The sequence below is a fragment of the Protopterus annectens genome, chromosome 16.part0 (genome assembly GCF_019279795.1).
Source record: "Protopterus annectens isolate FY-2018-M chromosome 16.part0, PAN1.0, whole genome shotgun sequence".
Taxonomy (NCBI): domain Eukaryota; kingdom Metazoa; phylum Chordata; order Ceratodontiformes; family Protopteridae; genus Protopterus; species Protopterus annectens.
In genome coordinates, this window is record NC_056750.1 from 813,859,396 (window position 1) to 813,884,892 (window position 25,497).

Genomic DNA, 25,497 nt, shown 5'->3' on the forward strand with positions numbered 1-25,497 from the left:
ATGGGCACAGTCAGCCGGGGGACTGAGAATACGGTCGGGCCTTTTAGGGATTGGCTCCACGGTGTCCGGTTCCTTCCACGCCCTGGTGGTAATAAGGTCCACCAGGGGGTCGGCAGGAGGGGACACCCAAGAGGTAGACGGGCCCACTTCAAATGCCTCCAAGAACACGGACTCGTCCGAGGAAGACTTGGGGGCAGACCACCCCCCTTATGCGGAGCATTTCCATGATGTCTCCAAATGAGACATCCTCGGGGGGTGACCGTGGGGAGCCTTCCCCTTCCTCCAAATCCGTGTCTTCTGTGAGAGACTCGGGGGAGTCAATGTGCCTCCTTTTGCACGTATGTTTGCGGGAACATCCTCCGGGGGGCTGTCAGAGGACTCCTCGCAAACAGTAACCTGTTCCAGGGGAACAGCTTGGGGCACAGGAGCGGGCTGTCCCAAGGGCCGGATGGTGGAAGCCTGACCCAGTGCAGAGGGAGCGCGGGACGGAGCCGAAGCAAGTGCCGGGGGTCCGGAGACCCTCAACAGGGCCCTCTCCACTACATCAAAAGCCGAAGGGGAGCCGACCTCGACCAAAGGATCTGACAATCGGCTCCCCCTCGGATCCGAGGAGTGGATCGGAGCCGGCGCCGAAGCGCTCGGATCCGAAGGAACAGTGTGCTCCCACACAGACGGCGCCGAAGGAGCACTGATCCCCCCGGATCCGAAGCTCGGATCCGGGCTCCGAGAGGTCGGATCCGAAGCACTCGAGGGCAGGGTCGGATCCGAAGTACCAAGTACTATCGGCGCCGACCCACCCCCGGCTCCGAAGCTGCTCGGCTCCAACTGCTCCGAACCCGGGTAGCGGGTCAGAGAAGGAGCAATTGGCTTGAAAAAAGGGGTCGAGCTCCCCCCCAGAGTGGGGGGAGGCAAGAGCACTCCCATCTGCATCTGGGCCTGGATGAACCTTCTCATCATCCGGTCCAGATCAGCATCTGACAGGCTATAAGTTGATCTCGACGAGGCTACCGAGGTAGGCCTTGAGTGCCTCCTCGATAGCCTCGACGGAGATCGGGTCTCCTCCTCCTCAGGTCCCGGTGAAAAACACACTGGAGACCGGAGCCGAGGAGGGGGAGAGCCAGCAGACAAGGAGGCCGGAGGAGAAGCCCGCTTGGCTGGCGGGGCCAAAACAGAGGTCTCGGCCCGCCGCTTATGGTGCTTCTCCCTCCAGTCCTTCTTTCTAGCTTCCCTCTCCTCCGAACCACTACAGGGAGGTTGAGTCCCAGGAGGAGGAGGGGGAGCCGGAGAGGAGACAACCGTAGAAACAGTTACCCCCGAAGGAGCGGAGGCCGGAGCCGAGTCCGGTGGCAAAAGACCCGCCAAGACAAGCTTGGACCTCCGCTCCTTCAATTCCCTGGGGTTGAACCCTGCACAAATGGAACATCCAGAAGTGAGATGTTCAACCCCAAGGCATCTAACACACCGAGTGTGGCCATCAGCCGGGGAAAGCTTATGGCCACACTCGGAGCACTTGGAGAACACAGCTTTGGGTTGTTCAGACATCCCAAATGCAAAAAAAAAAAAAAGTTACTTAAACTAGAGTTAAAGCAAAGTAACAAAACCACTCAACAGGCCCAAACACACACTACGCTACAAGCGAGGGGAGGGATAAGTAAAATTAAATTTTAAAATACTAAAAGTATAATTAAGAAATAGGGAAACCTACACTTCCACACAACTTTCACACAAAACTTCAAAAATTAGCACTTTAAAGACTAAAAAACTGCACTTAGCTGAAGAGCTTAGAAACACAATCTGGTCACCAGCGCGGCAAACGAGATCTGAGGTCATGAGGGTAGAGCAGGGCATTATGGGTGAGGGGAGGAGCTGAGAGCTTGGATCCATAGCTGGTAAACCATGCCGGTTCGGATCCGATATCAGATCCATAACCCACAGGTTGCAGACAAATGAATCTCCTACTTCAGATCATTTTTTAATATCAACTTGTTGCATTGGTCAGCCAGAGCCCTTGGGTTGAAGGTTGAGTAGATAGGGTAATTAGTATCCAAGTGGCTGGCTCCGAGGCATTATATGCAGTCCTTGTGGGCATCAGAATTTGGAAATGTATTTATTTTATTTTTATTTATTTTACATTTGTTGACCGGGCTAGTCTAGCTGGATATATTTCCATTTTCAGTAGAGGCCCGTGGAGAAAAGCTCCACACAGATATACAAAAGTATAGAAATATTGTTAAATGGTAAATAAAGGATTAGTAAACAAAATAAAACAGGTAATTGTTACATTCTAGAGATAAAAACACTTGAGGAAAGCTACAGTAAACATAATATTACTTAAGAAAGCTAAAACAAATGTAATACAGTAAGAATTATGAACCAAATATGTGTTCGGAGTCAAGTCCACAGAATAGGTGTTACGGTATGCTGTAAACTCACAATAAGGCACCAGGCTGACTGATAGTAATACCAGAAATTTAATGCTTTTTTTAACGCCAACAAAATGTACCACACGTTTTCATCAAATAAGACTTCATCAGACAAACAGTCAAGAAACCCTCAGGTTTAAATACACATATTAATCACATGAATTGGCAATTAAGATAATTGATCTAATTTAAAACCACAGTGATATTTTACTAAAAGAGCAACATAACAAAACAATTATATTACCCTTGTTAAAACCAGTGAAGGAATATTCCCTAAAATGTTAAAATTCTAAATAAATTTTAAATAAATTTTATAGTCATAAAACTAGTTAATATATAGCTTTTTATATTTATTTCCATTCTTATTCTATCCTTGCACCAAACCCATATTATAGTCTGACAAGCTATTCAATGGATTTGTAAATAAATAGCAGGTAAATTATATCCTGTCAGATTTTAGTTTCAAATAAGGCACAATAGATATAGCTTCATTAAGCCCTGGGAATCTATTAGATTCCAGGAGGATCTGCCAGTGTGTCTCCCTATGGGAAAGTAGTGTCTCCCATGGACCACCCCTGGGGTCTTGTATGACAGAGTCCAATACAAAAAAATTGTAAGTAGCATCTGAACATAATGTACTGTGCTTGTAAAGAGCGTTTTTCATGTCTCGCTTGTTAATATCATAGAGATGTTCATACACTCTTCTACGGAGTTGTCTCTTGGTTTTGCCCACATAGAAAGCCTGGCAGGACAGGCACAGAACCAAGTAGACAACTCCGTAAGACAAGCAATTGTACGATCTGTTAGAACCAATCCTCCTGTTTCTACTTTCCACATACACAGTCTCCTTGTTAATTATATGCTTGCACTGAGAGCAATGTCCACATCTAAATGTACCCTTACGTGTGTTTCCAGTTGAATATTGTGTAGGCCCTGTCTCTAAAATTCTCTTAATATTGTAACCCTTTTTATAAACAGTTTTAAGGGTTAAAGTTTTGAATACCTCCAAATCGGTCAACTCCTGAAAAGCCTTAAATTCCTTTTCAACTATCTGTCGGAATTTCGTAACGTTACCACTATATTCTGTGATAAAAAGTAATTCTTGTCCTACACCATTAGATATACTCGTGTCCTGTTGTATACTAGGTGGGTCCTGTCCTAAAATAGGCTTGAATCTTGTAGTTCTACCCAGGATCACCTCCTGTTTAACTTGGTTGATCATATGTTCAGGGTACCCCCTATCCATGAACATAACAGTTAACTTATCACATTCTTTATTAAAAAGGTGGTCCTGAGATGTCATTCGGGACGCCCTAACCATCTGTCCTTTAATAATGCCTTTTTTCTGGTACTCCGGGTGAGAACTGGAGAAGTGCAAATAACTGTTAGAAAAAGATGGTTTTCTATATACTGAAGAAGAAAAGCCTGCTGCCACCTTACTGATAGTAACGTCCAAATAATGGACTGTTTCTTCAAAAATCTCATGGGTGAACTTTAAAAAACTGGTTGTACTATTTATGTAAGTAAAAAACTCCTGAATGGTCTCTGGGGGGCCTACCCAAAAAATACAGATGTCGTCCAAGAATCTGACATAATGGTTCCAGTACTTCACAAACCTACTATTGTTGATAAACTTCTTCTCCCAGGTGGCCATGACAATGTCTGCGTATGTTGGGGCAAAATTGGCCCCCATGGACACCCCGGTGATTTGTCTAAAGTACTCACCCCCATAGCTTATATAGTTGTTTTCTAAGACCAACTCCACTAAGGTCATGATCATGTTCACCTCATTTGCTGTAGTTCCATTACTTTCCCACAGGGCCTCTTCCAACCATTCCAAACCCACTTCTGTGGGAATAACAGAGAACAAATCGACCACATCAATTGTTATAAATACTAGGTTGGGGTTGTATAAATTGTTAGTAATACTTCGTAAAAATTGCCAAGAGTCCTTAACTAAATAAGGTTCTCTACCCCACACCTGTTTTAGTTTCCAATCGAGAAATTTAGCAATTGAATGGGTCTTAGACCCTTGAGCAGCCACTATGGGACGTAAGGGAGGGTCCTCCATACACTTGTGTATTTTAGGTACACCGAAAATGGTAGGTACCTTGGGATGATTATTTTCCAAAAAAGAATATGTATCAAATTCGATGACCTCCTGGTCTAACATGTCTTTTATAGTGAGGTCAATCTTTTTGTATGAAAGATACACCTCTTGGATGGAAGAAACAGTGTATTTGTTAGTATCATATAGGATGTCTCCCATCTTACTTTCATATAAGACCTGGCTCATAAGTACTGTGCCCCCACCCTTGTCTGGTTGCATGACCCTGATGGAATGGTTGTACGCTAGGTCATGTAAAACTACATACTCTGGCTCCGAGGCATTATATGCAGTCCTTGTGGGCATCAGAATTTGGAAATGTATTTATTTTATTTTTATTTATTTTACATTTGTTGACCGGGCTAGTCTAGCTGGATATATTTCCATTTTCAGTAGAGGCCCGTGGAGAAAAGCTCCACACAGATATACAAAAGTATAGAAATATTGTTAAATGGTAAATAAAGGATTAGTAAACAAAATAAAACAGGTAATTGTTACATTCTAGAGATAAAAACACTTGAGGAAAGCTACAGTAAACATAATATTACTTAAGAAAGCTAAAACAAATGTAATACAGTAAGAATTATATACAATTGTTCACATCAGGTAGAAGGATTTCAACAATAAGTTGATTAGAGTTTAAATAGTGTCAGTCTTACTTACAAGACTAAGCATTTAAATGTTTGGAAGTTTGGTTACAAGAGGAAGAAACACAGGTGAAGAGGGTGGTTAGTCATGGTTACTACAATGGCATAACCAGTGCATTTGGAGGTGTTTTTTAAGTTTTTGTTTAAAGAGTGGCAAGGATGTAATTACAGTTAGTTCATTGGGTAACAGGTTCCAGTTTTTTCCTGCTGTGTTGGTAAACAGAGAGTCATCAGCCGTATTATTAGACTTTGTTATGCTAGCAAGGAGTTTGCTAGAAGAACATAGGGATTTTATGCCCGTGAGAAGTGCATTTTTGAAACCTGTTGGTTTATCCAACATGGTAGTTAGTATCAACAGTACAATAATGATAAAGTAGTAAAGTACCCAAAAAAGGGACTGTAAGAAAAGAGAATAAAATTCTTTTTTTTTTAAAGAAAAGAAAAAGAATAATTACCAATAATGGTAATTTAAAATGAATACCTTGATTAAAGGTTAAAGGCAATACCAACTATGGTAAGAAAAGTGTACTAGTCGAAAACAGTAGTAAGTCCTAATGCCTGCAAAAACTAAGAGGTGGGATAGAGATTGAAAGTAATAGTTAGAAAAAAACTTTTTTAAAGAACAAGAAAAAGATTTACTCACACTAAATAATTTAATTTTGCTTGAGAAGAGAACCTGCATCTGGGCACAATGACGGCAAACAAGATCTGAGGTAATGGGGATGCACCAAGCCATTATTTATTTATTTATTTATTTATTTGCCATTTGTTAACCGGGTTAGTCTGGCTGGGCAGATGCCCTTTTTCAGCAGAGACCCAAGGAGAAAAGCTCCAGAATATAAACGTTACAAGTGTAATACAGCTACAAGCAATAAAGATAATCTTGTTTGTTTTTAACATTCATTACAAAGATATATTTAGTGATCGTAAAATAACATGTAAATAATGTAGTTTTATGGTAAGAGGTAGGAGGTAGGGAAAAGGAAGGACTAGTAAGTAGGGAGTGCTTACTTTTAGCATGCAGTAAGTAAGGGGAAAGAGATAGAGGGGAAGGAGCAAGGAACAAGGATGAAAGACATAGAGGAGGGTTGTCTGATACTGAGAACAGTGATTAAGAAAGAGGTACATAGTTACTGATATGGAAGTAGAAACATACAGACAGGAGAGTCTAAGGTGCAGGGAAAGGAGGCAGATTCTAGGTGGGAGAAAGAATGGCTGGGGAGGAATTCACTCAATTAGGGTATTTACAGGGGCAGGTCCAGGAGATGAGTAGGTAGTCTTTTAGGGCTAGTTCGAAATTGGGTGAATTTTGCTGAGTTCTGATATAAAGATGGAGCTTGTTCCATGATGTGGAGACTGCATGACTGTAAAGGCTTTTTCCTATGGATTTATTAGGTTTGGAGATTTGAAGAAGGTGTTGGTCTGAGCTACAAAGCTCCCGGTTAGGGATGTAGGGGGAGATGAGAGTTGTTAGTGAAGGACAGGCTAGGGGTTGTTGTAGGATGGAGTGTGTCAGGTGAAGCTGAGGTAGAAGGAGTTGGTTATGGAATTCTAGCCAGTGAAGTTTAGTTAAGATGAAGCAATGGTGTGAGTGATAGGGGAGATTTGTGGCAAAATGTGCAACTTTATTGTATGTTAGCTCCAGTTTGTTTAAGAGATTTTTTTGGAGGTTGGTAATTATAGGGGCACCATATCGTAATGTAAGTAGGACTTGAGCAAGGGATACTTTGGATTCTTGAGTGAGGAATTTTTTTTCTGTACAGCAATCCTAGTTTCTGGAGTTTTTTTGATGCAGTTGTTGATGTGGGTAACAAATTTTAGTTTGTTGTCTATGATTATACTGAGGAGTTTACTATGAGAGTTGACCTGAATGGTTGTGCCATTTAGGGAAGATACTGAGAAGGAAGATTTCAGGTGTTGGAAGGGTTTGGGGAGGAAAAGAAGAAGTTTAGTTTTATTGGGGTTACGTAGCAGTTGGTTTGTGGTGAGCCATCTTTCAGTTGGGTGAAGTGTGTCTTGTGTGAGGGTATGAAGATGGGATAGATTGTCAGAGCTAGCAATGATCATAGAGTCATCTGCATATTGCATGAGTGCAGCATGGGAGAGGGATTGGAAGAAATCATTAATAAAAATGCTAAATAGTAGGGGACCCAATATGGATCCTTGGGGGACTCCAGTAAGAATGGGAAGGAAAGAAGAAGTAGCTGACATCCATTTGACAGATTGAGCTCTATTTGATAGGTATGAAGAGAACCAGTTGAGGGAGAAGGTAGAGAGATCAAATGAGGCAAGTCTGGAGAGCAGGAGGTTATGAGAAACAGTGCTGAAAGCCTTAGAGAGGTCAAGGAAGAGGGAAGACACTAGTTTGTTGTTACTGAGGGAAGTGGAGATGGAGATAGTGAAGGATAGTAGAGCGGTAGTAGTACTATGATGAGGACGAAAGCCATGTTGGGTAGGAGTGAGGAGATTTTCCTTAATGAGATGTGCAATGAGCTGTTTGTGAATACACTTTTCTAGGATCTTTGAGATAGGAGATAAAATAGCAATAGGCCTGAAGTTTGAGGGGTCGGTAGAGTTACCGCCTTTGTGCAGGGGTATAATGTAGCCCTTTTTCCATATTTGGGGGACCCGGCCTTCCTGTATGGATCGATTAATAAGTATGGAGATTGGATAGGCTATGGAGGGGGCTGCTAGTTTGAGGTATAGGGGAGGCAGGTTATCAGCTGAAGGGGAGCAGGGTTTAAGTTTACAGAGTAGGGATTTGGTCATGGTTGTGGGGATAGGCTTGACTGAGAAGCTGGTTTGGCTTTATGGAGGGGGTGGGATGTCATGATTAATGTTAGTATTAGGTTGGATTAGTTTTTGTATAGAGTCTATGAAGAAGGAGTTGAGAAATGTGGCAGTTTCTTGGGGGGAGCTGTTTGGGGATGGTTTGGGAGGGGAGGGGTTTCCTGGGTTGAAAGCTTATTAATGGTACTCCAGAATGTTTTGGGGTTGAAATGGGGGTTTCTGTGGGGATTCAGGTAGAAGTTTTTCTTATCAAGGGTAATTTTTTTGTGGCATTTCAGAGTTCTTGATAGTGTTGTAGGCTGGAAGGGGTTTTGTGTTTGTTCCAGGTTTTCCATGCAGTGTCTCTTTTCTGCATGAGGGAGAGAGTGGCTTTATTTATCCATGGAGTGAAATTTGTTTTAACCCGAACTTTTCTAGGAGGTGCTAGGGAGTTAAGAGTGTCAAGGAAGATGCTATTGAATGTTAGAACAGCTTCGTCAAGAGGAAAGTGATGGAGAAAGGACCAGTTTATAGATGAGAGTGTTTAATTAAATAAATTAGGGTTAAAGTTAGATAGTTTACAGCAGTCCCTGTACATGTGTGTTTTAGAGGGTTGGGAGAGGTGACAATGTATAAAGATAAGGTGATGATCACTAAGTGTGTCAGGGAGAATAGAGGGGTTATGATAATGATTGGGATGGGAGATAAATATACAGTCTATAGTGGAGCTGGTACTGGGTTGTTGATTTATACGAGTAGGGGAGGTGATCAGTTGGGTGAAGCCATATAGATTAATGTTAGTATTCGGGGAGTTGGTGGTGAGAGCATTCCAGTTGATATTAACATCCCTTATTATAATGGTTTCATAGAGGCGGCCACAGTGGTGCAGGGGTTAGCACTGTCGCCTCACAGCAAGAGGTTCTCCGGTTCAATCCTCGGCTGGGGTGCCTTCTGTGTGGAGTCTGCATGTCTTCCCTGTGGTCACGTGGGTTTCCTCTGGGTGCTCTGGTTTCCTCTCACATCCCAAAGACATGCTGCAGGTGGATTGGACACTCTAAATTGGCCCTAGGTGTGAGTGTGTGTGTGTGTGTGCCAGGCTGGCAACTCGACACTGTAAAACTCCACTGCCAATCATGAGCGGACAGGTGATCTGCTATGGCGACCCCTAACCGGGAAAAGCCAAAAGAAGAAGAAGATTATAATGATTTCATAGGAGATGGTTTTGGAGATCCAGGCAAGAAATGGCTCTAGTATGGGGATATTGTTGCTGGGAGGTATGTAGATAGTAGCGATGACAATTTTTTTATGATCATTTAGGTTACAGTTAACTATAAGGATCTCAGCTGGGTGGAAACTAGGGGGGAGTGTGGTAAGGGATGGAGAGAGAGGAACTCTGTGTACAGGACAGCTACCCTACCCCCTTTTTTAGATGGCCTGTCCTGGCGGAAGATGTAGCTGGGTGGTAGGATTTCTTTGTTTGATATGTGAGGTTTTAGCCATGTTTCGGAGATGCAGAGGATATCTGGGGAGTGCAATGTTATCCAGGAGTGAAGATCGGGGAGTTTATTAACTGTACTACGGATATTGAGACCTAGGATTTTAAGGTGTTTAGCAGAAGATGTAGGCTGTGATGCAGTGGGAATCTGGGTGGGGGTGGACAAAGGGGGGGGTTGAGGGGTCAGAGATGTTGGCTAGAGGACCGGGGCTAGGATGAATATCTCCTGCGAGAAGTAGGGTAAGAATAGGGATGAAGAGGGTATACTTAAGAGGGTGTAGCAGAAGGAATTTGGATTTGAGTTTAGGGAGGTGGGAGTGTTTAGGGGAGAGAGACTGTGTTTGAACAGATGTAGGAAGTGATGAGGGAAAAGGGAAGAAACTATATGGAAGGAGTATGGTGTTGAGTTAGGTGAAAGTAGGAGAGGAATGGTGGGACTAGAGGATTGGTGAGGTAGTAGACTGTGGTAGGATGTGGTTAGTGAGAAAACATTAAGTAGAGGTATTGAAGAAGTAGGTGTAATAGCATGGCTTAGCTGTAGGAAGGTAAAAGGAAGTTTCTGTAGGAGTGTGAGAGTAGAAAAGCAAGGAATAAGGTAGGGTAAAGTATTGGATTAATGGGGGAGTGGTTGGCAATGAGGATAATAGGAGGAGTGGGAGTGGAGGAGGAGAGTTAACAGAGGTATAAATGTAGGGAGTGGCAGTGGAAAAGGAGAGAGAGGATATGATTGGGTGGAGTGTACAGGGTGTGGAGGGGGAAATGGGGTGTGGTCAAAACAGGATGTGAATAAATGTAAGTGGGGTGGGAATGGGGGTAGGGTAGGGGGTGAACGGAGTGGGGCTACACCAGCCAGGAAGAGAAGAGAGCGCCAAAACCAATCAGCAAGTATAGTTAGGGCTGGAAGGCTACAGCAAAGTCAAAATGGACAGTCGCTCTTTCATTTTTGTCTTAATCTCTGAAGGAAAGACTATTAGGCAGAAGTATGACAAGAAAAAAGAATAAAAACCTTGTGATGCAAAATGGTACACTTGTTTTGGGAGGTCTGTGGGTGAAAGTCTGATGGCACACAGTATGCAGGTTTAGATATCGGGAGAACATGCCAGTGCAGAAGGAGTCAGTAAATAATAGAGCTATCAGAAAAAAAACAGCAGAGCATTATAGTTAGGTAAACAGGAACGGCCAATTGTAGGTTGTAGGAGCAAAGGAGAGGGGGGGGGTTGCAAAGATGTGTTGAAGCTAACCAGGACCAAAATTAACTATTTAAGTTAAAAAAAAAATTGGACTCATGGCAGAATGGTAATATAACAATGACACATACACTGAAATAAACTCAGATCTGTTGCTGGGAAAATGTCCACTGCCATAGCAAGATTCAGAGAAGGATGAGTGGTCTTCTTAGGTTGGCGAGGGATTTCAGAGCCTTTTGTTGTTGCAAGGGACCTATAAAGTAAGGATAGAGAGAGGACAAGGGTGAGACAATTGGAAGCTTAAACTAGGAGGGGCAAAGCAAAAGAGGAGAGAGGTGGAGTTATAGGACAAGAAAGGGAGAGGTAGATATGAGAGCCAGGTTGTAGGAGTACAGGTGAGAGAGAACTCAGTGAGATACAGAGAGAACAGAGGGTGGAAATAGGGTATAAGAGCTACACAGTAGGAGCGGATGAGGGATAAGAAATAGGGGGACAGGGTCAGACGGGAGAAATAGGAAAGTAGTAGAAAAGAAGCTATACAACTGGGTGTAGATAAGCAGAATATGCACTAGTAAAGCACTATATATTTAAAACAAAAACAACCAGCAATTCAGTACATAAAGTAAAGTTTAAAAGTAGCAGACTACTTAGATTAGAACCTTTCCACTATATGGAATAGAGTGCAATTAGAGCAAAAAAACTTCCATTACTTACAAAAACAGCTAGCAAATCAGTACATACATGAAAAGTCTAGCAGTAGCAGACTACTTAGTTTAGAACCTTTCCGCGGTGCAGAATAGAGTGCAGTTAGAAGCAAAACCATGCATTGATCACCAAATGAAGATAAATGTGAGTATAAATTATACAGTTTCTACCACAGTTCAGCTATGCAATTGGAAAATATAAAACTATATCAGAATTGATAATTGCCAGGGCAAGCTATGCATTATGACTAATACCTACTGAAAACAAGGCTGAGTGTAACAAACGTAGGTGTAATACTGCCTGAAAATGCGGTAGAGATAAAGCCAATGTTTAGCTAAGAATGGGGTGAATATAATCATGCAAAGGGAGATGCTAGGGGACTGCCCGCTATCAACCTAATTCCCAGTACCACACTTGTCCAAGATCAAACTAAATACAATTTAAAACAGCTGAGTTGTTGCATCAAAACAAAGAACAGTTAAACAGTACTGGTCTTATACATGGGAGCTCCAGCGTGTTGTATGCTCCAGTTCACTGTGTACATAAAAAGTTACATGATGCAGTCAGCATAGAAAAAACACAGCAGTATCTGGAATTATTCAGTTGTATAAAGAGTAAAAATAGAAGTTATGTTCTTACCATAACGTTCCATGTTAGTTGTCTTCTTCTCGCCTTCTTCTTGCTGGATGGGTTCGGAGCCGACCTCGGCTCCGACTCGGCCACTCTAAAAGCTTGAGAGTTGGTTCCACCGGCTCGAGGCTCCCCTTATATCCCACAATGCTAGGCGAGAGTTACCTCAGATCCCGTTTGTAAGCTAACCCCAGCTTATAATAGTAATAGAACAACTCTAAAAGAGTCCACCTCTAATAACAGGGAGAAAGAAAGGTGACCTACATCCTGATTCAGGAAATATGCAAACAGCATATGCCTAAGAAAAGAGGTGGTAGAAAGAGAGGTCACAATCACAACTCCTCTAGGTCTGTCCAGGCCAGGGGGAAGGAGGGTGGGGCATAAGAAGAAGGCGAGAAGAAGACAACTAACATGGAACGTTATGGTAAGAACATAACTTCTATATGTTAAGTTGTCTATCTCGCCTTCATTCTTGCTGGATGGGACCGCGTCCCTAGCACCTTGTCCCAGGTGGCCTAACGGAACAGACTCCTGAGAACAGTGGAACCAAAGTTAGCTCTATGCCTAGAAGCTAAATCCAACTTATAATGAGAAATGAAAGTGTGAGGAGTAGCCCAAGTAGCCGCTGCACAAATGGTGTCAATAGGCAGTCTATCTTGGAAGGCTAAGGAAGTAGCCAAAGCTCTGGTAGAATGGGCCTTAGGTTTATTAGGCAGCTTTTGGTGTCTAATCTCATAAACAAGGGTAATCAGAGATGTAAGCCATCTAGATAATGATACCTTTGAAACTGAAAGTCCTTTTCTGCTTTCTGCATAGGAGATAAACAGTTGGTCAGATTTTCTGAATTGTTTTGTTCTATCCAAATAGTACCTCAACTGACGATGAACATCTAGCCAGTGTAATTTTTGTTCAGACCTATTGGAATATTCTGGAAAAAAGACAGGGAGGTCAATGCTTTGATTTAGATTTGACGTCGAGACTACCTTAGGCAAGAAGGACGGGTTGGTTCGTAAGGATACCCTGTCCTTATGGAACAATAGATAAGGAGGTCGACAGCTGAGTGCATGAAGTTCTGAGACTCTTCTAGCTGAAGTAATAGCTACCAGAAAGAGAGTCTTCCATGATAGCAATTTTAAAGAACAGGAGGCTGCAGGTTCGAAAGGGGGGAGAATCAAAGAAGTAAGAACTAAATTTAGGTCCCAAGGAGAAGGAGGATTTCTTATAGGAGGTCTGAGAAGAAAAACTCCTTTCAAAAAGGCTTTGCAAAGCTTGTGGGACATTAAGGCAGACTCAGAAATACCTACATGAAAGTTAGAGATAGCCGCCAATTGAACTTTAAGAGTAGAAGGGGATGAACCTGCATGGAAGAGTTCAGCTAGAAATTCAAGGACTATTTGGATGGAAGCAGTGAAAGGATCTATGTCCCTTCCTTGAGCCCAATATGTGAAACGTTTCCACTTACTCAAATAAATCTTCCTAGTGGAAGATTTATGGAAGTTATCAAAATATCTCGAACAGAGCGAGATAATTGAGGAAGCCTGGCTAATGTTGGAACTGGAGGAACCAAGCAGTGAGGTTCAGAGAGGGGAGGGAGCGATGTAACTGACCCGATTGATGGATCAAAAGGTCTGGAACTAGGTCCAGATGCCAAGGTCGCTCCAGTAGAAATTGATGTAGAAAGGGGAACCACACCTGTCGAGGCCAGTAAGGAGCAATGAGGATCAACGAGGCCTTCTGAGCGATAGCTTTCTGTATCACCTGAGAGATTAGTGGGAAGGAGGAAATGCATACAGAAGTCGCCGGGGCCAAACTTGGACTAGAGCGTCTCTGCTGGGTTGGCCTGGTAAAGGGAATAGAGTGAAATAATGTCTGCACTTGCTGTTTTGGGGAGTAGCAAAAAGATCGCAGCAAGGCTGACCCCACTTGAGAAAAATCTCTCTCACAACAGAGTCTTTCAGAGACCACTCGTGAGGCATGAGGATAGCTCTGCTCAATTTGTCCGCTATTTGATTGGACTTCCGGGGATGTGCGTTGCTATCAGAAAACGCTGAGAAGAAATCGCCCATTGCCACAATCTGAGTGCTTCTCGACACAGGGTGTAGGACCTGGTTCCGCCTTGTTTGTTGATGTACCACACTACAGACATATTGTCTGTCTGGATTGCAATCGTTCCCAAGGGAGAGAGTCTTGAAGGGCTTGCAACGCTAAAAGCACTGCTCTCATCTCCAGAACATTTATGTGCAAGTGGCATTCGTCTGGTTGCCATGTGCCCTGGACCGTCCTGCCCTGATAATGCCCCCCCCACCCGATCAGGGAGGCGTCCGTTGTCAAAGTAGCAACCGGAGGGGAACAAATGGTCTTCCGACCAGAGCTGAGGGAAGACATCCACCACATGAGATGATTTCTGCACGTCTGCGTGATCATAATGGTGTGGGACATTGGAAGTTGCTGGTATGACCATTGTGTAAAGAGCATCCATTGAAGGATTCTCATGTGGAATCTGGCTAATGGAAGCAGAGGTATGGCAGCCGCCATAATTCCCAACACTTTCAGAACTAACTTGGCTTTGATTCTGTTGTTGTTGAAAAGGAGAGAGACCAGTCTGTGTATGTCTGTTATTCTCTGATCTGTTAGCCTCGCAAACATGTTTACTGTGTCTAGATTTGCGCCTATGAAGGTAATAGTACGACAAGGCGACAAAACAGACTTTTCGCAATTTATTGAAATGCCTAACTTTTGACAAATGCGAAAAGTGTAATCCTTGGCCATCAGAAGGAGATGCTTGGTGGGGGCTGTGAGGAGCCAGTCGTCCAAATATGGAAACACCTGGAATCCTTGTCGTCTCAGGTGAGAAGCTACCACTGCCATGCATTTGGTAAACACCCGGGGGGCAGTGGTGAGACCAAAGGGCAGGGCCTTGAATTGAAAATGACTGGTTCCCAGCCTGAAGCGGAGGAATCTTCTGGAGCGTCTGTTCATTTTTATGTGATAGTACGCATCCTGAAGGTCTATAGAGCACATCCAGTTTCCTTTTCCCAATAGGGGAAGGATGGACTGCAGCGTGACCATCCGAAATCTTGTTTTCTTGACTGATCTGTTCAAGATACTGAGATCCAAAATTGATCTCCAGTCCCCTGTTTTCTTTGGAACTAAAAAGAACCTTGAGTAGATTCCGGATCCTTGCTGGTCTGCTGGAACTGGCTGAATTGCTCTTTTGCAAGCAGTTTTGAAATTTCCAAAACCGCTAGATCCCTTTGCGCGGGTGGAACATCTGGAAGGGATTTTTTTGATTGTTTCGGAATGCGAAGAAAGGGGATAGAATAGCCTTTGGAAATGATAGACTGTACCCATTTGTCTTGAGTCAGGGATAGCCAGGCTTTTGGGTACAGTGACAACCTTCCCGACTGCCTCCGAAGGTGGGCAGCGGGCAACACCTCAGGAATGCAGAAAGGGCTTATAAGAGAAGGCTTCTCGATTGCCCTGGTTCTGCGGAGCCCCCTGCCTCGAGGGCGACGTCTACCATTGTTATTCCCACCTCTGCCTCTGGCGGGGTAACGACTTTGTGCGTCAGGCGAAGTCCCTTGATTTTGTTTACGGAACCACATTTTCCCACTTTTCTGGCCTTTGGGGTAAGGCCTAGAAGGAGTAGAAAAACGGACTCCGACGGCAGAAAGAGTCTTGCCATCAGTCTCGCACCTAGTCAAGGTTTCTTTCACTTGAGGACCAAAGAGAGATGATCCATCAAATGGGGAGTTAGTGAAAGACGTCTTGAAGGGGTCCGCAAAATTGCATAGCCGCATCCAGGCATGCCTACGTAAGGCCACACCTGTCCCTGCGGCCCTACTCGCTCCATCAGCCGCATAAGAAAGGAGGCGCATGGAGGAGTTGGCTATGGAGTTAAGGGTAGCCAGCTGAGTGTTCATTTTATCTTGAAAACCCACAGCTGTAGGATCCTTCAACATGTCACTCGCTTCTTTAATCAAGTTTCTTTGAAGACGAGTGAAATGGCACAGGTAGTTCAGCGAACGCATAGTAAATGTCGCTGACGAAAACATCCGCTTCCCTTACCTGTCCATGGACCTAGTTTCCTTGTTAGGTGGATGGACAGGTACTGAAGGATCAGCTAGTTCCTTCTTAGTGGCAGCAGCTACCACCATAGCATCCACAGAAACTCCTTTTGTCAAGAACTGCTTGTCTGCTGGTGCCGTTATGAATTTGGAGGGTCTCCTGGGAGTGGGATCTACTGAATCAGGAGCCGTCCATGCCTTTTTAGCAACCACCTGCATGAGGGGGTCAAAAGGGGGGGACACCCAGGAGGTGGAAGGGCGAGAGCCAAACGCCTCAAGATATACAGATTCATCCTCCGAAGGGTTAAGGGCTGGCCAATTTCCCCTCTGCTTCAGGATCTCTAGAATGTCTGCAAAAGAGACATCTTCAGAAGGGGAACGGGGGGAACCCTCGGAATCATCTAAATCTGTATCAGATGTGATTGACTCAGGTGAGTCAATGTGTTTCCTCTTACACTTCCTCTTCCGAGGGGGCTCTTCTGCCAAATCAGGAGAGGCCTCGAAGAGGATGAGATCCCACAGGGGTTCCTGAGGAGCTGGCTCTCTGCGGTCCGGGATGAGGGAGTGAGTCGACTTGACCTGAGGCACCGTAGAGGGAGGGGCGGACGGCGCCGACTGTGGAGTAGAGCCAGGCTCTAACACACTCCGCATGACCTCGAAAGCACCCCTGTCAGGCAAAGCCAGAGGTCCCCGCTCCGAGAAGCTGAGAACCCCCCTCGGCACCGACAGTGATGGCTCCGAGGCCGATGTCGGAGCCGAACTCACCAGCGCCGAAGCTCCGAGAGGAAGAGCGGGGTCGGACAAGGGTCCGATGCCACTCACCCCCTCGGAGCCAACGATGGATGTCCGGCGCCGAGATTCTTCTAAGGAAGAAATCGGAGCCGACGATGGAGCCGAAGACAATTGTATCGGCTCCGACGCTACCACAGTCTCGGTTCCGACACGACCCGGCTCCGAGCTCAACGGAGTCGGAGGAGGAATATATTGATGGACAAGGGCAGGCATCGACTGATGAGTCGGGCTCTGAAGCATCTGGGCTAGTGCCTCGGACTTAAGAAGTCGACTCACTACCCTCTGAAGGTCATGATCCGATAGCCTCGATGACCTAGAGGAATGAGATTTATGGCTCCGTTCAGACAGCAGGGGAGATCCTGGAGCCGAATGAACGGAGCCAAGGGACGGTGACCTGGACCTCTTCCTCGATGTCGGTTCCGAAGATCTGGACGGAGCCGACACGGGAACCTCTATTACCTCGGCTCCAGCCGGAGCCGAGGGAACCACAGAAACTGTGGACTGAGACTCATCGGCTCCAGCCGGAGCCGATGTAATCGGAGGTTTAGAAGCCTTAGGTCTCAGCTCAGTTGCTGGAGCCGAGGACCTAGAAGCCTTAGAGGGCTTCCCAGAGACAGAAAGGGAATCCTCCGGCTTAAGAAGACCCCTCAGGATCAACTTATTTTTTCTTTCCTGCAGGACCCTGGGGCTGAAGCCGTGGCACACAGCACAGGAGTCCTGCAGGTGCAAAGGCCCCAGGCAATAGACACAAGAAGTGTGACCGTCTGTCAGAGACATTTTCTGACAGCACGCATCACACTTCTTGAAGCCTGAGACCTTTGTGTCTTTAGACATCCTAAACAAAAGTGTAATCACACACACTCAACAAACACACTGATTACACTAATTTAGTTTTAAAACTCAAAAATAAACAATTAACTAAAGTTTACCAAGAGTAACACACACACAACTAGGGGATGGAGAAAGGCCAGAAGGCCCGAGAGAGAACTTTAAAAGTTCTTTGGAAAAAAATTGGGATTTTCCGGAAAACCGGAGTAGAAAAACCCACTACACTAAGGGAAATATATATAAACTCAAAATATAGGGTTTTAAGTGATCTAATTTTACCAAAATTACACTTACCAACAAGCCGGTAGAAAAACCAACACCTCGATGGTGTAGCGGCAAACGAGATCTGAGGTAACTCTCGCCTAGCATTGTGGGATATAAGGGGAGCCTCGAGCCGGTGGAACCAACTCTCGAGCTTTTAGAGTGGCCGAGTCGGAGCCGAGGTCGGCTCCGAACCCATCCAGCAAGAATGAAGGCGAGATAGACAACTTAACATCCACTGTTTACCTGGTCAGTGTATGTGCACCTCTGCGGAAAGGGGCCAAAAGCTAGTAAAAAAAATGGAACAGAACGCCAAGTGTGGATTTTACATGCCGCAGGGCATCATGACAGGAACAGAGTGACGTAAGGTCACATAAGGCAAGGGAATGGCAATATACAGTAAAAACAGAAGGCGCTTCATCTGCCAGGAAGAGAAGAGAGTGCCAAAACCAATCAGTAAGTATAGTTACTAGAAGGCTGCAGCGAAGTCAAAATGGACAGTCGCTCTTTTGCCTTAATCTCCAAAGTAAAGACTATTAGGCAGCAGTATGACAAGAAAAAAGAATAAGAACTTTGTGGGGCAAAATGGTACACTTGTTTGGGAGGTCTATGGGTGAAAGTCTGAAGGCACACAATATGTAGGTTTAGATATGGCGAGAATATGCCAGTGCAGAAGGAGTCAGTAAATAATAGAGCTATCAGAAAAGAAAACAGTAGAGCATTATAGTTAGGTAAACAGGAACGGCCAATTGTAGGCTGTAGGAGCAAAGGAGTGGGGGGGGGGTGGTGCAAAGATGTGTTGAAGCTGACCAGGACCAAAATTAGCTATTTAAGTTATAGAAAACTGGAATCAGGGCAGAATGGTAATATAACAATGACACATACACTGAAATAAACTCATATCTGTTGCTGGAAAAATGTCCAAATGTCCATGGCATAGCAAGATTCAGAGAAGGATGGGTGGTCTTCTTTGGTTGGCGAGGTATTTTAGAGCCTTTTGTGTTGCAAGGGACAATGAAATTAAATGAAATCTGTTGCTGGGAAAATGTCCACCGCTGAAGCAAGATTCAGAGAAGGATGGGTGGTCTTCTTGGGTTGGCAAAGGATTTCAGAGCCTTTTGTTGTTGCAAGGGACATTGAAATAAACTCAGATCTGTTGCTGGGAAAATGTGCACCACAGTAGCAAGATTCACAGAAGAATGGGTAGTCTTCTTGGGTTGGCGAGGGATTTCAGAGCCTTTTGTTGTTGCAAGGGACACTGAAATAAACTCAAATCTGTTGCTGGGAAAATGTCCACCATTGTAGCAAGATTCAGAGAAGGATGGGTGGTGGTCTTGGGTTGGTGAGGGATTTCACAGCCTTTTGTTGTTGTAAGGGACCTGGTCAGTGTATGCACACCTCCGCAGAAAGGGTCCAAAAGCAAAGGGCAGAGGGAGGAGCTAGAGAGTTGGATCCAAAGTCTGGAGTATGTAGCAAAGTTGGATCCAAACTCATATTTTGAGGAAGAATGAAAAGGACATCAGTTCAGTCAGTTTCTCTGCCAAAAAAGCATCAAGTGCATCATAAGCACATTTAATTGTGTGTATTCTTACTTTCACAGTACGTAGATTAATATCTCCGCATGGCTCATGGTCTCCCTCAAAAGAGACAGTATGGTCTCCTCAGTCTGCTCTAAAATACTATACTGATACTAGGTCAAGTGAGACATATAGTGAAGTGCTCCTACAAAAATGTATGAGGAAGAAGCAGCCTTTTCCTAAACCTGACAAATACCCTGGATTCTTTATCAGGTGTGAGATTTACTACGGTTGTTGTCTATTTTGATACTGTTTGACTTTTAATATGTAATGATTGAGTCGTCTTTTAGTTTACTGGACTAATCTGGTCTCTGCTTGGGAGCTCATTACACTCTTTCAGATTTTTTATGAAGCATAAGTTAAGTATCTGGGCGTTTTAATATAGCAACAAAAATAACTTTGGAATTATCAGTGTTCTACGTCTTGAAAAGGGTTTAAAATGATAAAATAGACCACTGCATACCTGCAGCCTTATTAAGTCACAGTATCTTATTTTTTTGCAAAATAATCTTTTGTTTCCTACTCAAAATAATTCTCCTGTTAAGCTAAATTCCTTCCCCCAAAGTATCTGGCGAGAGCCTTTAGACAGAGATGTCTTACCATCAGTGTTAGAATCCTGGGCCACTGGAAAGTGATTTCTGACTCGCGCAGAATTCCTTCTTTGCAGGACAGTGGCATAAGGGATTTCTTTCTCCTTACCCCCCCGCCCCATAAATAACATGGTATAATTTCCAGTGATATTCCTAAATTCCTAAGAACACAGTATTAACTCATTCACTCTAATGGATCTCAGGAAGATTATAGTGTAACTTCCAACAGGCAAAGCCTAAGCCTTTTGACAGAATCAAAGTATGTTCTCACATTTCAAACAAATGTTTGTATCTCTGGAACCATAACGATTATGAAACAAGTATAAATGGCAAACTCTTCAGCACAAACTATTTTTATAGTGGTAGTATTCTTTAGGTTCTAGGTCTTAAACCAACTTTTGCATGTTACAGTAAACCTAGTAACTATTACATTTGTAATACTCTGTAAACAACTTACAATATCTCAGCAACCACTCAAGTTACACACATACTATCAGCAACATTTTATTCATCTAGCTGAGAGCTTTCATATGAAGCGAACAAATTCTGTATTACTTGGTTGTTGAGATATTTAGAAAATGTGAAAATTATATCCATATAAATTAATATAATAAAAACAACAGTTAATATCTATTTACTTGCACTAGCCAGAGTCCAAATATTAATGCAGTTGAGTTTGCCATTGTGTAAGCTTTAAGACAAAATCTTTTAAAAGCTTGTACATAGCATGGTTTTGGAATTATTGATGCAGATATGAACAAGCAATATTTGATGCCTAGACAGGTCAACAGGTGTTAACTGCAGATGTTCCTGGAGGAGTCACTCTGATGTAATGAGTTAATGCAGGATCTTCAAGAGTTGGGAAATGATGAGCTATCTACAAAACTAAAGTCTGTAAGCCTCTTGTGCAGGGAGACAGTAATTAATGGCAGTTATCTGTGAGGTGGCATTTATAGTATCACTGGTACTGAAGTGGGTATGACTTGCAAAGGTACCAGAAAAAGCCTTATTAGGGAAGAATACAATAACACATTTTGACTCTGTTCAGCACAGCAAAGCAGACCTCAAAAGATGCCTCAATTCAGAGTGCAATCAAACATGGATCTGCTTTGGTGGCCTGTGTCAGTCTGTAGGACTTTGAACTAATTCATATACATACTGATGTGAAAGAGCTCTTTTACACTGCCATTTGACCAATTGCAAATCCTCTGTAGTGGAAGCCTTTGAAGCTGTGTCTTCTAAAGGGCTTGAGATCGAGTTACGTTTTCTGACTTTTTCAGAAAGAAACTCCTTATGCTCAACAAACATATTCTTTGTTTTTTCACCCATTTTGAAGTACCACACTTATAAGGCTTTTATGAGACTTCTGCTTTTATGATAACATTTTCTAACTGGTCTACTACAGATGCTTGCATGCTTATAGATTACTTGGCACACTTGCTCACTGCCACTTGCTCTAAAAAGTAAGTGCTCAAACTCCCACTAGTCTGATCTCCCATTTTCTATGTAGCTCTCCAAACCCCAGAGCCTATACAACTGCAGAGCCCTACCACAACCTAAACTCTCTAACCTTAAAACTCCCACCCATTTCTTAACTCGAGTCCTTACTCCCTTACCCTAAAACTCCACTCTACCTTCCTAACCCTAAAGTCCCCAATTGTTCTCTAAACCTAAAACTCCAGCCCCAAACCTAAATTCCCTGAATTCACTAACCCTAAAACTCCCCTCCCTAAACAAAAAACTGTCTTTTCATTACATAAATCCAAAACTCCCTTCATGCTCTCTAGCCTAAAATTCCCCTCCCTCTCTTTTTCCATGACTGCTTGCCTGAACTTATGTTTCAGTCTGACTGGCTACATGAGCTACAAGATGCTTGAATCCCTGGCTTTGAGATAATGGTCTTCAAGCACTTGTGGTGTTCCCACCCTAATCTACCAATTTTTTCAGATAGTTATGACTAAAATGCTTTTTAATTGTCTGTTCTTGTTGCCTTGTTAAATTTATGGCAATGCAGACTGGCAATTGGTGCAACGGTTAAGGCTGTGAGGTGTAGTTCCTGTGGTACAAGGTTCAATTCCCTCAGCTCTCATTTTCTAGTGTCTGACCTTGAGTAAGTCACTTAAGAAGTCATTGCTCCTTGATCACTCCTGATAAGTGACTGTGTGCCAGTGGGTCTAGATGGTCAACAAACAGGTATTATTACTATTAGCATTATTATTAATGCTCAAAAGTGCATGAAGCAGGTCTGAATCGAAACAAAATACGCACATCTTGTCTACCACAAGGACAATTATTATTTTAAAGATGTAGACATCATCACTAAATAAATTCTGTCTCATGATGAAATGACTAAACCTTGCCAGGCACACTGACAACCATTGATGAAAACAGATTAGAAAAAGGTCTCAAAAGACTGGTAAACTGCTTGAAAGAAGGAAAACACAGTTCAGAGGCTAACAGTTTAGTGAAATGTACAGCACTAACTTTGTCACATGCTAACATTGCATACAAGATGTTACCTGCCAACTGACATCACAATTATTGCAGGTGCAAAACCAGTTTTTGGCCTACAATTGATGAATGATATAGGTATGGATAAGCCAGTTCACCTACCACAGCTTTGCTACTATACCATGCCATTACCGTGATCCTCCAAACAAGGTAATTTCTTACGTACTTGTCGTGCTCATCTTTGAATGGTTTCCACTGCTTGTTGGGCACCCAAACAACAAAGGAGCTGTTGCCAGTAGAGGGGAAAGAGTGTCCTAAGGACTCATTCTCTGTACATTCCATCACCTCTAACTGGAAAGAAAAGGACACATTCAGAACGACACACAAGTCAGAGTTCCATTGGAAAACAATGACGTTACACAAACAGTAAAGGTTCAGATTTAAAATTTTCAACAATTTTGAGACTTTGTGAGATCTGATGGCTATTTATATAATGTATGCTGATAGCAATACTAATGGCTATTTCACCTAAATACAATACATACAAAGAGATGCAGAATTAAAAATTATTAAAACAAGATAGACATTTCCTGAACTGCTCTTTTTCCTCATTCTGGTCCTGATTGTTTTGAAACAGGTCATTGTAAATCAAAAGAATATTATAAAAATAAACATTGTCATGCCTAAATAAAACCAATCAAAACATTTCAATAATTGTAATAATGTTATTAATTTAAAAATACTATAATTCAAATCCAAAACAAACAGACTTCATTTGCCCTCTTAACTGTTTGTTTAGCTTGATAAGGATGCTTTTATCATGCTGGGCATAGTACTAATAGGAACCAATAATAGTATTTCCTAATTTTTAACTTTTTTCTTTTGTTGTACAACCTGCTATATTTCAGTTCTACTTGGATGTTTTTTTTTAGTTAATTCTGGGTTTATTTCTGGTAGGTATAGATGTCTCTACGCATTTACTGACAAGATTGTTGTACATAGTTACTGTAAACAGTTCTGCATAGGCAGTTGTGTTCTCAGGGTTTGGGGGGGTTTGATGTTTTGACAGGTTATCAGTTTGTAGTAGGAAGTTTAACTTAACAATAGTTCTTAAATATTATGGGGTTAGCTGGGGAGACAAATTGATTTTTATCATAAAGAGACAGCTCTGTGGTCTAACCTTACCAGAGAGGACATTATACTGGGGGGTAGGGCATTTTCCCAAGTTTGTGAGTACCAGGTCAAGCATGTTTGCACCTGTAGTGGGTGTATGGACTATCTGATTCAAGGTGTTTGTGCTTATAAAGTCCAGGAATCTCTAGGTCTATAAGTCTGGATTAATGTATGTTTCCCAGTTTATAGTGGAGTAACTTAAGTCACCTATGAATATGGTCTTACCTTAAAGTTGTTTTTCTTGGAGTTTTAAAAAATGCTGGTTTAGGCCAGAAGGCAAAGAGTTGTACTGCATTCACTGAATGCAAAGGGATTAATTCTAGCTGTTTTGTAGGACTAGCCGAGAAGTATTTCTTAAAGTAAGAAGAAAATGAAAAAGTTTAATCTTTGGCAGCTGTGCTGTGAGACCGCTGTTTTCTGATTATGTTAATTTTCTTAATTTACAGTTTGCTTAATTACATTGCTTATTTCCCTTTAAACTTGTTTTCTCATAGTTCATTTTACTTTGAAGTTGTTTTTTCTTTGGTTTTAAAAATTCTTGGTTAGGGCAAGTTAGCATTTCTGTGGCACTCTGACTGAAAATGGATTAAATCTAGCTGACTTGTTGGAAGATCTCAGAAGTAGCACTTTTTTAAATTTAAAGTAAGCAGAGTAGGAAAACGTTTAATTTTTATAAGATGCCTCTCGTCTGGGACTGCTGCTCTATGACTATTCTGGATTTTCTCAACCATCCCTGCCCTTGTGTTTTAAACATGGATTTTTTTGACTTGCCCACCCCAATGAAAAATTGACTTTAGAAGCTCCTCCTAGTCTCATCTGCTCATACTGGTGAGCAGACCTCTCAACTGTACAGATTTTCGCTTCATATTTTTGGCCTGTCACTCATAAAATTGTGGTTTACCCAACTGGTAAACTACTACTATCCCACACTATAGCCAAACTATGGAACAATCTCCCCACAACACTACGTAATATACCTAACCACGACAATTTCAAATCCATGCTTCTCTCCCATCTCTCCTCCAAATGGGAATGTCCTTCACATGCTCCCACCTAAAACTCGCACACTACTAACTCCACATCTAAATCATCATTTCTTTGCCTTCTTTAACTTAATTCAGAGATCTTGCTCAGAAGACCTTTTCATAAATATTTTGCATGCATGCCTCTGGCCTACCTTACTCATATTCTCAAACTTTCATTGTTTGTTTTTCTTCTCCATTGTACCCATAATATTGTTTTCCTCTGTAATATTGTTAATTTGTCTCTATTTGTATGTATTTGTATGTCTGTTTGGGGCTTTTCCCCTCAGGTCTCCACTGAAAAAGGGTAATTCTTACCCAGCTGGACCAACCCGGTTAACAAATGCAAATAAATAAATAAATAAATAAATCATTGCCAAATCTTTGAGTATTGAAATCAGAAAATAATGACAGACATTTGAGATTCAGAGTTCATGCACTTCAGAAAATTCACACTAATGCAAAACCTGTTATTCTATCAACTTTCTAAGTTTGTAAGAACAATATTTCAAAATTGTTCCTATTTTTGGGCATTTGCTCCCCCATTATTAACGGCTTTGTCCAGATTTCTTACTCTAAGAGGTTGACAGCTACGCTGGTGAGCACTAGGAGATCATATTGTGAAAGCCTTTTCCTTAGCTGATAAAACTTGAATTACTCTTTCTTCCATATCTTTCCACTTATTAAGTGCATTTTTTTGTGCCGGTCCCAAGCCTGGATAAATGGAGAGGGTTGCGTCAAGAAGGGCATCCGGCGTAAAATTTTGCCAAATC

General features: G+C 42.7%; 1 protein-coding gene across 1 annotated transcript in view; it reads right to left on the reverse strand.

The window, feature by feature from the left end:
- The window catches only part of CCHR16.PART0H9orf43 (chromosome chr16.part0 C9orf43 homolog), a 1,158,566-nt gene that overhangs the window by 591,035 nt on the left and 542,034 nt on the right, over positions 1–25,497 (reverse strand). Inside the window, exon 5 of the mRNA XM_044057889.1 lies at positions 22,756–22,880. Within this exon, the coding sequence (XP_043913824.1) occupies positions 22,756–22,880 (125 nt within the window). The remainder of the gene's footprint in view (positions 1–22,755; positions 22,881–25,497) is intronic.